Source organism: Oncorhynchus mykiss, chromosome 7 (genome assembly GCF_057628025.1).
Source record: "Oncorhynchus mykiss isolate SJ-2025 chromosome 7, ASM5762802v1, whole genome shotgun sequence".
Classification (NCBI taxonomy): Eukaryota; Metazoa; Chordata; class Actinopteri; order Salmoniformes; family Salmonidae; genus Oncorhynchus; species Oncorhynchus mykiss.
Window position 1 is genome coordinate 82,456,918 of NC_143028.1, and position 12,772 is coordinate 82,469,689.

The following is a 12,772-nucleotide window of genomic DNA, read 5'->3' on the forward strand; positions in this document are numbered from 1 at the left end:
GAAACCGGTACTGAGTCAATGTGCGGTTAGTCGAGGTAATTTGTACATGTAGGTAGGGGAAAAGTGACTGCATAGATAATAAACAGCGAGTAGCAGCAGTGTAAAAACAAAGGGTGGGGGTTCAATATACATTATTAATTGTTCAGCTTCTGGAGTAGAAGCTGTTAAGGAGTCTTTTGGACCTAGACTTGGTGCTCCGGTACCGCTTGCCATGCGATAGCAGAGAGAACGGTCTATGACTTGGGTGGCTGGAGTCTTTGACAATTTTAAGGGCCTTCCTCTGACACCGCCTGGTGTAGAGGTCCTTGATGGCAGGGAGCTTGTGTAACAGTATAACTTTAGACCGTCCCCTCGCCCATACCCTGGCGCGAACCAGGGACCCTCTGCACACATCAACAACAGTCACCCACGAAGCATCGTTAACCATTGCTCCACAAAAGCCGCGGCCCTTGCAGAGCAAGGGGAACTACTACTTCAAGGTCTCAGAGCAAGTGACGTCACCGATTGAAACGCTATTTAGCGCGAACACCGCTAACTAGCTAGCCATTTCACATCCGTTACACTCTCTCGGCTTTAGTCCACGATCAGCTCCTTTGTTTTGTTGACGTTGAGGGAGAGGTTATTTTCCTGACACCACCCTGCCACTGCTCTCACCTAACCCTGTAGGCTCTCTCGATGTTGGTGGTAATCAGGCCTATCACTATTGTTTCATCAGCAAACTTGATGATTGAGTTAGAGACGTGCTTGGCCACACAGTCGTGGGTGAACAGGGAGTACAGGAAGGGGGGCTGAGCACACACCCCTGAGGGGCCCCAGTGTTGAGGATCAGCGTGGCAGAAGTGTTGTTGCCTATGTAACAGTACAAATTTAGACCGTCCCCTCGCCCATACCCGGGCGCGAACTAGGGACCTTCTGCACACATCAACAGTCACCCTCGAAGCATCGTTACCCATCGCTCCACAAAAGCCGCGGCCCTTGCAGAGCAAGGGGAACTACTACTTCAAGGTCTCAGAGCAAGTGACGTCACTGATTGAAACGCTATTTAGCGCCCACGCTAACTAAGCTAGCCGTTTCACATCCGTTACACCTACCTTCACCACCCGGGGTCGGCCCATCAGGAAGTCTAGTACCCAGTGGCACAGGGCGGGGTTCAGGTGTTGAAGGCTGAACTGTTGTAGATGAACAGCATTCTTACATAGTTATTCCTCTTATCTGGGTGGTGTTGGGCAGTGTAATGGAGATTGCTTCGTTCGTGGATCTGTTGGGGTGGTATGCAAATTGTAGTGGGTCTAGGGTGTCGGGTAAGGTGGCTCCCAACGCACTTCATGATGATAAGAATTGAGCACATTCAATCTCATCCAAACCCTGGCCTTCCTTAAACTGTTGCTTGAAACCTGAAACAAACCCCCAAACCTTTCCTCAAAACTTTTCCCCTAACCCTTGAATCAATATCACTAAGCTTTTCTCACCCCATGTCAAGGCCCAGCCCCCAAAACAGCTGTAGCTCCACCACATATCAAGGCCCAGCCCCCAAAACAGCTGTAGCTCCACCCCATAGCAAGGCCCAGCCCCCAAAACAGCTGTAGCTCCACCCCATATCAAGGCCCAGCCCCAAAAACAGCTGTAGCTCCACCCCATATCAATGCCCAGCCCCAAAACAACAAAGTCCAATGTGATTGGTCCATGAATTTCATGTCAGCATGAGAAAAGTGTTTTATTTGGTGCTTTACGTGAACAAGCAAAAAACATTAAGTAGATTGACAACTCATTAACATGTACAAGGATAACAAGTGTCACAAATAATTTTTTTGTCTCAGTGTAACTTAACGACATGGCATCAGCTAAAACTAAACAAAGCTAACTTGAAAATATGCAGGCGTTGGTTGTTGTCTCTCATTGCAGCGATACTCTATCGTCATGCATCGATACCATCAGGTTATATCACATATAACAGTGTATAGCAGCGCTTGAAGAAAAAGTACTTGGTTAATAATAATATTACAAAATGTACGTCGTTGTAGCTCCATTGTTTTTAATAACATTTATTTGATCATAAAACACAATGACAGATGTTCCTTCAATATGTTCCTAATGTACAAGGTGTAATATGTTGTCTGTGGATAATAGTAAGACCACGTACCCAACCTTCAACAAGACAAATCAATCTAACCACAACTAGAAGTAGTTTGCTTTGAGTTTGTGTCTTCCTTTACATCTTGTGTTTTCAGGCGGGATCCGTCTCAGACACTACAGACCACAGTCCTTCAGCTGACTCAGAGGTAACACAAACTCAAATACAATACAAAAATCATGTAAGTTTAGTAACACATTGGAAATTAAACAAAGAATATAACATTTGAAATTAAGGTCCTTAAATCACTAAATAAATACAATGTCACAATATTGTATCCCAGTATTTTACACAGTCTTCCTTCTCCTTAAAATCAAATTCAAGCATGAAACCGCAGCCAGCTGGTTAATGGGCTCATTCCCTGAGGACTAGATTAGAAAAATATTACTACATCATTTACAGATTATTAGATTTTTTACAGATAAACGCTCACTGTAGGCTGGTTTCCTGGACACAGATTAAACCTAAAAACCTAGTACCTTACTGAAACCCTGACTGAAACCTGAAACCCTGACTGAAACCTGAAACCCTGACTGAAATCTGAAACCCTGACTGAAACCTAGTCTCTGACTGAAACCCAGACTGAAAACTGAAACCCTGACTGAAACCTAGTCCCGGACTGAAACCCGAAACACTGACTGAAACCTAGTCCCTGACTGAAACCTGAAACACTGACTGAAACCTAGTCCCTGACTGAAACCTGAAACACTGACTGAAACCTAGTCCCTGACTGAAACCTGAAACACTGACTGAAACCTAGTCCCTGACTGAAACCTAGTCCCTGACTGAAACCTAGTACCTGACTGAAACCTAGTCCCTGACTGAAACCTAGTACCTGACTGAAACCTAGTATCTGACTGAAACCTAGTCCCTGACTGAAACCTAGTCCCTGACTGAAACCTAGTCCCTGACTGAAACCTGAAACCCTAAATGAAATCTATTCCCGAATTAAACCTGAAACCCTGACTGAAACCTAGTCCTTAACAAACCTCGTCCCTGACTGAAACGCATGTTCAATGGAGATCAAACCCCCATTGAAAGTGCTTCTTCGTCTAGGACTAGGTTTAACTTTGCCCGGGAAACGGGCACTATAAAGTCTAAGCTCCAGGTAGTCAGTCTCAGGAGAGTTTCTTGCTGTTGTTGGAGCCAGAGCCAGTGTTGTGTTGGTTATTGATAAAGTCCATGATGAGCTGAGCTGTCTTGCGAGGTCGCTCCATCACCACAGAGTGACCACAGTTGTCCAGCAGGTCCACCTGACAGCCAGAGACGGCCTCCTTCAGCATAGATGATCCAGAAACATCCACCACCTGATAGAGGAAGTGAGGAGAGGAGAGAGGGAGTCCAATTAAGAGGAACACTCTTGGACCCTTTTCTATCTAGAACCTAAACGTGTTCTTTGGCTGTCCCTATAGGAGAACACTTTGAATAACCTTTTTTGGGTTCCAGGTAGAACTTTAAACGTAGCCTAGTGGTTAGAGCGTTGGGCCAGTAACCGAAAGGTTGCTGGATCGAATCCCCGAGCTGACAAGGTAAAAATCTGACGTTCTGCCCCTGAACAAGGCAGTTAACCCACTGTTCCTAGGCCGTCATTGTAAATAAGAATTTGTTCTTAACTGACTTGTCTAGTTAAATAAAGTTAAATATATATATTTTTTAAAGGCTTGGAACCAAAAATGGTTCTCCTATGGGGACAGCCGAATAACCCCTTATTCTATTCTGTTTTAATCATTACAATTATAAAGACAAACAGTAACTAACCTAAAAATAGACATTATATTCAAAACAAAATCCCTTTTTTCTAAGAGTGTACTAGAGTAGTGTATGCACATCCAGTTACTTGCATTACTTGTAATAAAAGAAAGATACACTGTTGATTTCTCCCACAGTTTTATTGTGCAAGGTTATGACCCAACGCTCCTGGCATGCTTACCTGGTCATGCTTCCCCCAGATGACCTGTGTTGGGACTGTGATCAGATGCATGTTCTCATGTAAGGAGTGTCTGGACTTCTCTCCTACGATCTCCATGAACACTGAGGAAAGATATAATAATACCGATTCACTCAGGAAAGACAGAGGAATATTTATTCACTAAGGAAAGATATAATACCTATTCACTAAGGAAATATATAATACCTATTCACTAAGGAAAGATATAATACCTATTCACTAAGGACAGATATAATACCTATTCACTAAGGAAAGATATAATACCTATTCACTAAGGAAAGATATAATACCTATTCACTAAGGAAAGATATAATACCTATTCACTGAGGAAAGATATAATACCTATTCACTGAGGAAAGATAGAGGAATATTTATTCACTAAGGAAAGATATAATACCTATTCACTAAGGAAAGATAAGTGAATAGTTATTCCTCTACACATGCATATACAATATGCACCACAAAACCCAAAAACATTCCACCAGGTGTGATTGACAAGTCTGACAGAAATCATTAAATTATTCAATGAATGTTTTTGAAGCAGACATTCAGCAGACATTCAAACCAAGTCCCTCACACTCTCTGTAGAAGTCGTTGTTTGGAACTCGAACATCCACCAATCCCTGAAGAATCTGGCAAAAGAATAATGAAGGTTATTGTAAGGAACCAGGCAGTAGATTGTCGTTTAAAAAAAAAAAAAAATGCCAACAAGTAGAAGAGAAGCTTTTGAGTAGTTCTAGTAGTAATCGTCCGGGTTTTTTGTTGTTGTTGTTGTTATTGACTAAATCCTGAAGATGTTGACCAGCCGCCAACAACAACAAAACTAAGACCTGGATTCCATCCGATCAGCAGTAGATCTGCGTGATCGTGCGCATGACATTCATTCTCCACGAACGCGGAAAACACATGCTTTGAAAAAGTCCAATCGCCCGACAAAGTGCGATCGGATTGAATCACGGCCCAACTGAAATGTATCAATGACTACCTGTTGAGGGATCTTGAAGCGTACGAAAGAGCAGAGTTTGAGCATATCGTCCATCTCCTCTGGGGTAGAGGGGATCAGAGGGATGCCCTGGGGATCCAGGCTCCCACTCAGTTCCTGGTCCTTCTCCAACTCCCTCAGACGCTCCACAAACGGACTCTCGGTAGGAAGACCTGAAAAAAAAAAAAACACAAATAAACTGAACAAAAATATAAAATGCAACATCAAATCAAATTGTATTTGTCTCATGAGCCTGAATACAACAGGTGTAATAGACAGTGAAATGCTTATATATACAGGCCCTTAACCAACTATGCAGTAGCAGGAAAAAGTAATTACTAAAATAAACTGAAGTAAAACAGAAAGAAAAATAACAAGTAATTAAAGAGCACCAGTAAAATAACAATAGCGAGGCTATACTCAGGGTTAGGGTTAGGGTTAGGGTTAAAGAGCACCAGTAAAATAACAATAGCGAGGCTATGGTTAGGGTTAGGGTTAGGGTTAAAGAGCACCAGTAAAATAACAATAGCGAGGCTATGGTTAGGGTTAGGGTTAGGGTTAAAGAGCACCAGTTAAATAACAATAGCGAGGCTATACTCAGGGAGTCCGGTGCAGAGTCAATGTGCAGGAGCACCGGTTAGTTGATGTAATATGTACATGTAGGTAGAGTTAAAGTGACTATGCTTAGATAAACAGAGAGTAGCAGCATAACAATGGGGGTGAGAGGGTGCAAGTAGTCTGGGTAGCCATTTTATTAGCTGTTCAGGAGTCTTATGGCTTGGGGGTAGAAGCTGTTTAGAAGCCTTTTGGACCTAGACTTGGTGCTCCAGTACCACTTGCTGTGCGGTAGCAGAGAGAACAGTCTATGGCTAGGGTGGCTGGAGTCTTTGGCAATATTTAGGGCCTTCCTCTGACACCGCCTGGTATAGAGGTCCTGGATGGCAGGCAGCTTAGCCCCAGGGATGTACTAGGCCGTACATACTACCCTCTGTAGTGCCTTGCGGTTGGAGGCCAGGCAGTGATGCAACCAGTCAGGATGCTTTCGATGGTGCAGTTGTAGAACTTTGAGGATCTGGGGGCCCATGCCAAATCTTATCAGTCTCCTGAGGGGGGAATAGGCTTTGTTGTGTCCTCTTCACGACTGTCTTGGTGGTTTGGATCATGATAGTTCCTTGGTGATGTGGACACCAAGGAACTTGAAACTCTCAACCTGCTCCACTACAGCCCCGTCGATGAGAATGGGGGCGTGGCTCGGTCCTTCTTTTCCTGAAGTCCATAATCATCTCCTTTGTCTTGATCACTTTGAGGGAGAGGTTGTTATCCTGGCACCACACGGTGTTGTTACCTACCCTCACCACCTGGGGGCATCCCGTCAGGAAGTTCAGGATCCAGACGTCCACAATCATGGCACCACACGGTGTTGTTACCTACCCTCACCACCTGGGGGCATCCCGTCAGGAAGTTCAGGATCCAGACGTCCACAATCATGGCACCACACGGTGTTGTTACCTACCCTCACCACCTGGGGGCATCCCGTCAGGAAGTTCAGGATCCAGACGTCCACAATCATGGCACCACACGGTGTTGTTACCTACCCTCACCACCTGGGGGGATCCCGTCAGGAAGTTCAGGATCCAGACGTCCACAATCATGGCACCACACGGTGTTGTTACCTACCCTCACCACCTGGGGGCATCCCGTCAGGAAGTTCAGGATCCAGACGTCCACAATCATGGCACCACACGGTGTTGTTACCTACCCTCACCACCTGGGGGCATCCCGTCAGGAAGTTCAGGTCCAGACGTCCACAATCATGGCACCACACGGTGTTGTTATCTACCCTCACCACCTGGGGGCATCCCGTCAGGAAGTTCAGGATCCAGACGTCCACAATCATGGCACCACACGGTGTTGTTACCTACACTCACCACCTGGGGGGTGGCTCATCAGGAAGTCCAGGATCCAGAAGTCCACAATTATGGCACCACACTGTGTTGTTACCTACCCTCACCACCTGGGGGGTGGCTCATCAGGAAGTCCAGGATCCAGAAGTCCACAATTATGGCACCACACTGTGTTGTTACCTACCCTCACCACCTGGGGGCATCCCGTCAGGAAGTTCAGGATCCAGACGTCCACAATCATGGCACCACACGGTGTTGTTACCTACCCTCACCACCTGGGGGCATCCCGTCAGGAAGTTCAGGATCCAGACGTCCACAATCATGGCACCACACGGTGTTGTTACCTACCCTCACCACCTGGGGGCATCCCGTCAGGAAGTTCAGGTCCAGACGTCCACAATCATGGCACCACACGGTGTTGTTACCTACCCTCACCACCTGGGGGCATCCCGTCAGGAAGTTCAGGATCCAGACGTCCACAATCATGGCACCACACGGTGTTGTTACCTACACTCACCACCTGGGGGGTGGCTCATCAGGAAGTCCAGGATCCAGAAGTCCACAATTATGGCACCACACTGTGTTGTTACCTACCCTCACCACCTGGGGGGTGGCTCATCAGGAAGTCCAGGATCCAGAAGTCCACAATTATGGCACCACACTGTGTTGTTACCTACCCTCACCACCTGGGGGGTGGCCCATCAGGAAGTCCAGGATCCAGTTGCAGAGGGAGCTGTTTAGACCCAGGATCCTTAGCCTAGTGATGAGCTTTGAGGGCGCTATGGTGTTGAACGCTGAGCTGTAGTCAATGAACAGCATTCTCACATAGGAAAACAGGAAGGAAAAAAACACTGCTGCTCATGTTCCCAGGTGGGGGGGGGGGTGGAAGGTCCTATATATAGGGGCAGTACTCAGTGACATCACTTCCTGAAACAGGTAGGTACATTTAAAAAAAAAAAAAAAAAAAATTATAACATAGTTTCACAATATTAACATTCAATGTATCAAAATATATGATCATACAACAGGGAATGTGATCAATATTTACTCTACTCTGAGTCTCACAACTCAATCGCTGGTTTTCTGACCCTCCCAAAAGATAGAATTTGTCGATAATTGGCCCTCTTTCTGGGACTCACCCACAAACAGGACCAAGCCTGGCCTGTTGAGTGACGGACCCCATCCTAGCTGGAGGGGTGCTCTCATCTTATCTACGAACATAGACAGGGCTCCAACTCCCCTAGCTCCACAATGAGATAGGGTGCAGGCCAGACAGCAGGCTGTTAGCCATTCTGCCAGCTTAGTGGAGTCTGCCACTAGCACAGTCAGTGTAGCCAGCTCAGCTATTCCCATTGAGACCATGTCTGTGCCTCGACCTAGGTTGGGCAAAACTAAACATGGCGGTGTTCGCCTTAGCAATCTCACTAGGATAAAGACCTCCTCCATTCCTGCCATTATTGAAAGGGATTGTGATATCTCACATCTCAAAATAGGGCTACTTAATATTAGATCCCTCACTTCCAAGGCATTTATGGACAATTAACTAATCACTGATCATAACCTTGATGTGATTGGCCTGACTGAAACATGGCTTAAGCCTGATGAATTTACTGTGTTAAACGAGACCTCACCTCCTGGCTACACTAGTGACCATATCCCCCCGCAAAAGGTGGAGGTGTTGCTAACATTTACGATAGAAAATTTCAACTTAACCGTTTTCAGTTTTTGAGCTTCTTGTCATGAAATCTATGCAGCCTACTCAATCACTTTTTATAGCTACTGTTTACAGGCCACCTGGGCCATATACAGCGTTCCTCACTGAGTTCCCTGAATTCCTATCGGACCTTGTAGTCATAGCAGATGATATTACATTTTTTGGTGACTTTAATATTCACATGGAAAAGTCCACAGACCCACTCCAAAAGGCTTTCGGAGCCATCATCTACTCAATGGGTTTTGTCCAACATGTCTCCGGACCCACTCACTGCCACAGTCATACTCTGGACCTAGTTTTGTCCCATGGAATAAATGTTGTGGATCTTAATGTTTTTCCTCATAATTCAGGACTATCGGACCACCATTTTATTACATTGGCAACAAATAATCTGCTCAGACCCCAACCAAGGATCATCAAAAGCTGTGCTATAAATTCTCAGACAACCCAAAGATAACTAGATGCCCTTCCAGACTCCCTCCACCTACCCAACGACGTCAGAGTACAAAAATAATTTAACCACCTAACTGAGGAACTCAATTTAACCTTGCGTAATACCCTAGATGCAGTCACACCCCTAAAAACTAAAAAAACTTGTCATAAGAAACTAGCTCCCTGGTATACAGAAAATACCCGAGCTCTGAAGCAAGCTTCCAGAAAATTGGAACGGAAATAGTGCTCCACCAAACTGGAAGTCTGCTGACTAGCTTGGAAAGACAGTACCGTGCCGTATCGAAGAGCCCTTACTGCTGCTCCACCAAACTGGAAGTCTTCAGACTAGCTTGGAAAGACAGTACCGTATCGAAGAGCCCTCACTGCTGCTACACCAAACTGGAAGTCTTCCGACTATCTTGGAAAGACAGTACCGTGCCGTATCGAAGAGCCCTCACTGCTGCTCCATCATCCTATTTTTTCAACTTAATTGTGGAGAATAATAACAACCCAAAACGTATTTTTGATACTGTTGCAAAGCTGACTAAAAAGCAGCATTCCCCAAGAGAGGATGGCTTTCTCTTCAGCAGTGATAAATTCATTAATTTCTTTGACTAAAAGATCATAATCATTAGAAACCAAATTACGGACTCCTCTTTAAATCTGCGTATTTCTCCAAAACTCAGTTGTCTATACAGAACTACCAGGACCTCAGATCAATGGAGACGCTCAAGTTTTTTAATCCTCTTTCTCTTGACCGATTCATGAAAATAATCATGGCCTCTAAACCTTCAAGCTGCATACTGGACCCTATTCCAACTAAACTACTGAAAGAGCTGCTTCCTGTGCTTGGCCCTCCTATGTTGAACATAATAAACGGCTCCCTATCCACCGGATGTGTACCAAACTCACTAAAAGTGGCAGTAATAACGCCTCTCTTGAAAAAGCCAAACCTTGACCCAGAAAATATAAAAAACTATGGCCTATATCGAATCTCCCATTCCTCTCAAAATGTTTTGAAAAAGCTGTTGCACAGCAACTCACTGCCTTCCTGAAGACAAACAATGTATACGAAATGCTTCAGTCTGGTTTTAGACCCCATCATAGCACTGAGACTGCACTCGTGAAGGTGGTAAATTACCTTTTAACGGCATCAGACCAAGGCTCTGCATCTGTCCTCATGCTCCTAGACCTTAGAGTTGCTTTTGATACCATTGATCACCACATTATTTTAGAGAGATTGGAAATCCAAATTGGTCGACACGGACAAGTTCTGGCCTGGTTCAGATCTTATCTGATGGAAAGATATCAGTTTGTCTCTGTGGATGGTTTGTCCTCTGACAAATCAATTATAAGTTTTGGTGTTCATCAAGGTTCCGTTTTAGGACCACTATTGTTTTCACTATATATTTTACCTCTTGGTGATGTCATTTGGAAACATAATGTTAACTTTCACTGCTATGCAGATGACACACATCTGTACATTTCGATGAAACATGGTGAAGCCCAAAAATTGCCCTCCCTGGAAGCCTGTGTTTCAGACATAAGGAAGTGGATGGCTGCAAACTTTCTACTTTTAAACTCGGAGAAAACAGAGATGCTTCTTCTAGGTCCCAAGAAAGAAAGAGATCTTCTGTTGAATCTGACAATAAATATTGATGGTTGTTCAGTCGTCTCAAATAAAACTGAAGGACCTCGGCGTTACTCTGGACCCTGAGCTCTCTTTTGAAGAACATATCAAGACTGTTTCTAGGACAGCTTTTTTCCATCTACGTAACGTTGCAAAAATCAGAAACTTTCTATCCAAAAATGCAGAAAAATGGATCCATGCTTTGTCACTTCTAGATTAGCCTACTGCAATGCTTTACTTTCCGGCTACCCGGATAAAGCACTGAATAAACTTCAGTTAGTGCTAAATACGGCTACTAGAATCTTGACTAGAACCAAAGAATTTGATCATATTACTCCAGTGCTAACCTCTCTACACTGGCTTCCTGTTAAAGCAAGGGCTGATTTCAAGGTTTTACTGCTAACCTACAAAGCATTACATGGGCTTGCTCCTACCAATCTCACCGATCTGGTCCTGCCGTACATACCTACACGTACGCTACGGTCACAAGACGCAGGCCTCCTTACTGTCCCTAGAATATCTTAGCAAACAGCTGGAGGCAGGGCTTTCTCCTATAGAGCTCAATTTTTATGGAATGGTCTGCCTACCCATGTGAGAGACACAGACTTTTATTGAAGACTTATCTCTTCAGTAGATTCTATAATTGAGTGTAGTCTGGCCCAGGGGTGTGAAGGTAAACAGAAAGGCACTGGAGCGACGAACCGCCCTTGCTGTCTCTGCCTGGCCGGTTCCCTCTCTGCCTTTGACCCTATTACGGGGGCTGAGTCTCTGGCTTACTGGTGCTCTTCCATTTCGTCCCTAGGAGGGGTGCGTCACTTGAGTGGGTTGAGTCACTGATGTGATCTTCCTGTCCGGGTTGGCGCCCCCCCCTTGGGTTTGTGCCGTGGGGGAGATCTTCATGTGCTATACTCGGCCTTGCAAACCCACAGTTTCATCCGCTGTCTCGGTGGCTGGTCACAGACAATCCCGCAGGTGAAGAAGCCGGATGTGCAGGTCCTGGGTTGGTGTGGTTACACGTGGTTTGCGGTTGTGAAGCCAGTTAGACACACTGCCAAAGTTGGAGGCAGCTTATGGTAGAGAAATTAACATGAAATTCTCACAACAGCTCTGGTGGACATTCCTGCAGTCAGCATGCCAATTGCATGCTCCCTCAAAATTTGAGACATCTGTGGCATTGTGTTTTTGTGACAAAACAGCACATTTTAGAGTGGCCTTTTATTGTCGCCAGCACAAGGGGACAATGATTATGTAATGATTATGCTGTTTAACCAGCTTCTTGATATGCCACACCTGTCAGGTGGTTGGATTATCTTGGCAAAGGGATAAATGCTCACTAACAGGGATGGAAACAAATTTGTTCACAAAATCTGAGAGAAATAATATGTTTGTGCGTCTGGAACATTTCTGGGATCTTTTATTTCAGCTCATGAAACACGATGTTTGCGTTTATATTTTTTGTCCAGTGTAAATAAACATCTAAGAAAATGATCCCGAAGGCCTGTTGGCATAAGGAGTTCTATAATTCATAATATAATTCATAATTTGAGCATGTATTTATTAATTGTGAATCAACATTAGGAATATTTCAACCCCACAAACACACCCTTGTTAAAAAGACAACTAAATTATAGAATAGGTAGCAGATATTTTTAAAATAATAATAATAATAATAATAATAATAAAAGTGTTGTTATATGATTGCAAACTTGCGGGAAACTATGTCATTATGGACATTTTCTGCAGCCATTTTGAAAAGTTACTTTAGAACTGTAAACTGTACCTGCCGGACAGATGAGGGTGACACTGCAAAGGTCGTTGGGGTAACGGGCAGCGTACACTCCAGCAACGTTTCCTCCCATGGAGGTGCCCACGAGATGGAAGGGCCTCTTGGTCAGACGGACACTCTCCACGAACTGGACACACACAGAGGGGACACAGAGACATGTACTGTAATCCAGCATGAAAACATACCAGTAGCAGTTCTGTTACGGTGCGTGAATGAGGACCCAAAAGCGAATCAACTTAAACAGA

General features: G+C 44.7%; 1 protein-coding gene across 4 annotated transcripts in view; it reads right to left on the minus strand.

Annotated features, from left to right (window-relative positions):
- Window positions 1-1,688: 1,688 nt before the first annotated feature.
- The window catches only part of LOC110528677 (monoacylglycerol lipase ABHD6), a 44,567-nt gene continuing 33,483 nt past the window's right edge, over window positions 1,689-12,772 (minus strand). For 2 of the 4 annotated variants that reach the window (XM_036984302.2, XM_036984303.2), the window contains exons 5-9: window positions 12,522-12,654; window positions 5,065-5,234; window positions 4,657-4,711; window positions 4,062-4,162; window positions 1,689-3,438 (exon numbers count right to left, since the gene is read on the minus strand). In XM_036984302.2, coding sequence (XP_036840197.1) covers window positions 3,250-3,438; window positions 4,062-4,162; window positions 4,657-4,711; window positions 5,065-5,234; window positions 12,522-12,654 — 648 coding nt within the window. In that variant the 3' untranslated portion in view covers window positions 1,689-3,249. Of the gene's footprint in view, window positions 3,439-4,061; window positions 4,163-4,359; window positions 4,396-4,476; window positions 4,712-5,064; window positions 5,235-7,642; window positions 9,006-12,521; window positions 12,655-12,772 lie in introns of those variants that run through there. The other 2 variants (XM_090242094.1, XR_016497465.1) reach the window with 2 other exon arrangements.